Raw genomic sequence first — 5,000 nt, forward strand, 5'->3', positions numbered from 1 at the left:
GTAGAATGCTAATTTCAAAGTATTTGTAAAATGGTTACCTGTGTGCTGTGCAGTGCAGTGGTAATATTCTCATCTAGCAATTTTATTGATCTGAGTTCAAGTCAGTCCATGGTAACCACAGTCATTCCTTACACACAAGGGGCAATTTAGAAGCATAATAAACAACAGTCAGCTTTTCTATTACCCATGAATATATCTATGATTTTTTAAAGTTAAGGCTGATAGCTATAATCATATATATATATATATATATATACATATATATATATATATATATATATATATATATATATATATATATATATATATATATATATATATATACACACACGATATATTATATAAATAATAAAAAGTGAAACTACACTTTATAGGGACATTGAACTTCTGAATTTCAAAGATGCCAGATATTAACATTTTTTTCTAAAAACAGATGCATAGATGAAAACTGAGCAATACAAGAAAAGAGATGACTACCTTTGTTAAAGGTGATAGTAAGGACTTGTGGTGTTTCTGGGGCCTTTTCTGGGTCTGTTGTCATCTGGAAAATTCCTTCAGGGGGATGAGCAGATGGGTTCTCCAAAACACCTGACTCATAACTGTAAAAGGGATTTCTCTGTAGTAAAATGCTTAAATACATTTTATCCCTTTTTACAAAATGTGTAATTGTTTTAGACACACATAAACAAACACACACACACACGCACGCACGCAAGCACGCACGCACGCACGCACGCAAGCACGCACACACACACACACACACACACACACACACACACACACACACACACACACACACACACACACTCACAAATATATATATATATATAACACATCCACACACACACATATTTATATATATATATATATAATATACCACACACACACACACACACACACAATATATATAAAATAATATATATATATATAAAAAAAATATAAAAATAGTAAATATATGATATAAGTATATAAAATATAATATAATATATATATAAAATATATATATATATATATAATATATATATATATATAAAAACAAAAATATATAAAGATATATATAAAACTATAAATATAAATATTATAAAATACATAATATATAATATATATAATATATAATATAATACATAATAAAATTTTATATATATAATATATATATATATATAATATATATAAAACTACATACAACATATATATATATAATATATATAAAATATAATAGATTATATAATATATATAAATAAAATAAACACACACACACCACACACACACACACACACAAAACACACCACAACACACAAACAATATATATAATATATATATGATTATAATAATAAATAAATATATATATATATATGATATAAAATAATATATATTATAATATATATATATAAAAATATATATAATATAATAAAATAATTACAACACACAAAACACACAACACATAAAACAAAATATAATATATATATATATATATATAATATATATATATATAATAATTTTATATATATATATATATATTATAAATATATAATTATTATATATATAAATATATATATATATATATACATTATATTATATAAAATATAATACAATATATTAATATAAGATAATATGATATAATAAAAATAATATATATATATATCTATATATATAAAAATATATATAATATATATTTTATATATATTAAATATTAAAAATATAAAAATATTAATATATATATTATATATCAAAACACACACAAACACCACACACACGCACACCACAGCACACACACACACAACAACACACACACACACACACACACACACACACACACACACACACACACACACACACACACACACACACAATAAAACTCTTACCTTACATGGACCATATTGGCATCGATACTCCAAGGACACTTAGGGGTAACAGGCAGGGGAATTCCATGTTCCCTTGCATACTCAAATAATTCTTGTCGTCCTGGGAATCGTTTATAAAAATTTGGGTCCTTCCAGGGTGCAATGATCTGTCATTCCAAGACATTATATATATGTTAATTCATATGCTGATATTTTGAATTAAGTAGAATAATAAATAAAATCTCTGGTGGTGATCATCAGGATTTTTTTCTTTGTGGTGTTTATGGTCTTTTACATTTTGTGAAAGCGCATGAGCAAATAGAATAATCTTATTAGCAAATTTATAAACAGATATAGCAGCAATAATATTGCTGAGAAAATGAAAATCATCACATCATATATCAAATTTGAAAATAATGGGGGGCAATCTTTCAATTATGCAAAAGTTCTAGTATCAGAAAAAAATAAACAGGTGTTTACCTTCACATATTTTAAAATTTTTTGCAATATATATTATTTTCATCACTCCTAAACACTTTGGTATCCCAAAAAATATCTAACAACACCAATGCACGGAATGCCAAATTAATGCAAGGGAACTGATTCTAATACTTTGAAAAAAAACAAAAAAAAACATAGAGAACACAAAACAAATAAAAACCTTGATTTCAGGACACAGAGCATAACAGCCTAGCTCGAAGCGGACTTGGTCATTCCCTTTGCCAGTGGCTCCATGCGAGACATATCCTGTACAGGAAATGTAAATTAGTATGCCCATATTGACAGTTTGTACTCAAAAACAAGAGAAATTAATATACTATATACCAATGGCTAATATTATTATATGTATGAAAAGTTACATGTGTCCATACATTTCATTTTTTAACATGATAGTTAAATCTAAAGAAAAGTTGCTGACCATTTATTCTTTTGAGGTAGAAATTTGCTTATTATATGATTCCTCTCCACCTTTTCTACACTAACCTGCACCGACTCTCTTGGCCACGTCGATTATGCCTCTGACAATGCAAGGCCTGGCTAAAGCAGTTCCTAAAAGATACCTGTCCTCAAAGATCAAGTCTGCTGATACAGCTGGCCACACAAAATTCTGAATAAGTTCCTGGCGCTGGTCTTCTATCACAACCTGCAATTGCCAAGTGTGATTCAATACAGCTCATAATGAGACTGAAGGAACAGAGTTTGCTCTGTGCTTTCAAAAGGATGAGTCCTTTACTTTTTTCAATAGGAGAGTTAATGTTTTCTATAATTTAATTATGTTTGCAGTATATGCACAATTATTGTTTTGTTTTTCACTGAAGTTTCATGCAGTAGAATCTAATGGACTGACTTTTAATAGAGAAATAAGTAAATATTTGCTTGCTGAACTGAAGATTTTCAAAGCAGAGAGAGAAAGAAAGAGAGAGAAAGGGAAAGAGGGAGAGTAAGAAAGAGAGAGAGAGAGAGAGAGAGAGAGAGAAAGAGAGAGGAAGAAAAAAAGAGAGAAAGAGAAACAGAGAAGAGAGAGAGAGAGAGAGAGAGAGACAGACAGGGACAGAGAGAGAGAGAGATCAGAGAGAGAGAGAGACATGAGAGAGAGCGATGAGAGAGAGAGAGAGAGAATGAGAGAAGAGAGAATGAGAGAGAGGCGCATGAGAGGAGAGAGAGAATGCCAGAGAGAGAGGAAGAGACTGAGCAGACGAGAGAGAGGAGAGGAGACGAGAGAGGGAGATGAGAGTAGAGAGAGAGAGACAGGAGAGAGAATGAAGAGAGAGAGAAGACGAATAAAGAGGAGAGAGAATTGAGAGAGAGAGAGCATGAGAGAGAGAGACGAGAATGAGAGAGAGAGATGAGAAGATGGGAGAGAGAGCGGAGATGAGAGATGAGACCGAAGAGAGTGAGAGAGAGAGAGAGAGAGTACCTAACTGCTAGGAAGAGGAGAGAGGAGAGACGGAGAGAGAGAAGAAGAGGAGAGAGATGAGAGGAGAGAGAGAGGGAGAATGGAGAGAGAGAGAGAAGATGAGCGAGAGAGAGAGAGAATTGAGAGAGAGAGAGAGAGAGAGAGAGAATTGAGAGTAGAGAGAGAATGAAAGAGAGAGAGAGAATGAGAGAGGGAGAGAAAATGAGAGAGAGGAGAGAGAGAGAGAGAGAGAGAGAGAGAGAGAGAGAGAGAGAGAGAGAGAGAGAGAGTATATGAGAACATAGGAGTGTAGCCAACAGAAGGTAGTGAAAAATGTTACAAAGAAATGTGAATTTGAATGTCTCACTTCTTTTGCTCCCAGTTTCGTTGCCTTTTTTCTAGCTCCTTCAAAGTCTTCATCTTGTCCTAAATTTGCCTGAAAGAAAGAAGTCATGGTGCTAACTCATATGCACATAATACACTGCAGTTACATTATACGATTCAGTATAAATGAATAAGTCAAATTATCTATACTATGGCAGATTGACAGGGGAACTATAGCAACTTGTGTAGAAAATTTTGTCATTTAAGATATATTTCCGAAGCATTCTGAATATCTTCACAAACGATCGCAACGATTTTCGGAGCGATGGATTCTTTTGTCTGTCCAAATATATCGAAATTATGCCCCGGACACCCCCCCCCCCCCGACAATCTTGGCCCCGATAGTAGGGTAGGGCATAAAAGTTAAACATGAATAGAACACAGCACATACATAACTATATAATACTACGAAATGAATAAGTCACTGTATTGTATAATGTGGCCCCGCTGGAAGGCTGCCGCCCCCCAACCCTCGCCCTGGATGACAAAAAATCCACCACGTATATAACATAAGAGAATCACCTTCTTAGCTCAGCGGCATCTATCAATCAGGTTCGTACCTTATAACCCCTAGGTTATACCTTGCCGAGTTCGCCCCGCATGTCGGTCGTGCGCTCTACACTGCCGTGAATACGTGGAGGTTTCTTTGTTTTCCGAGGCGGGTCGGGGGGTCTCAGGGGGCACAGCCCCCTGCATTCAGCTCTATAGTTAGGTATTATTTTTGTTATTATATTATTGTAAGTTTACCCTGCAATATCCTACATACTCAAGAACAAGAGGGTGGGAGGAATTCATCGATACCAAAATCGTCGCGATCGGTTAAGCGAAGGTATTGTTAAATATTATCGTTACGAATTTTACACATCGTTCATTTATGT

General features: G+C 33.1%; 1 protein-coding gene across 2 annotated transcripts in view; it reads right to left on the reverse strand.

The window, feature by feature from the left end:
* Positions 1–5,000, reverse strand: part of LOC119572464 (argininosuccinate synthase-like) — an 18,858-nt gene that overhangs the window by 5,041 nt on the left and 8,817 nt on the right. For both annotated transcript variants that reach the window (XM_037919577.1, XM_037919583.1), the window contains exons 3-7: positions 4,106–4,174; positions 2,826–2,985; positions 2,503–2,588; positions 1,863–2,008; positions 478–599 (exon numbers count right to left, since the gene is read on the reverse strand). In XM_037919577.1, the coding sequence (XP_037775505.1) occupies positions 478–599; positions 1,863–2,008; positions 2,503–2,588; positions 2,826–2,985; positions 4,106–4,174 (583 nt within the window). The remainder of the gene's footprint in view (positions 1–477; positions 600–1,862; positions 2,009–2,502; positions 2,589–2,825; positions 2,986–4,105; positions 4,175–5,000) is intronic.

The sequence above is a fragment of the Penaeus monodon genome, chromosome 1 (assembly GCF_015228065.2).
Source record: "Penaeus monodon isolate SGIC_2016 chromosome 1, NSTDA_Pmon_1, whole genome shotgun sequence".
NCBI classification, from domain to species: Eukaryota; Metazoa; Arthropoda; class Malacostraca; order Decapoda; family Penaeidae; genus Penaeus; species Penaeus monodon.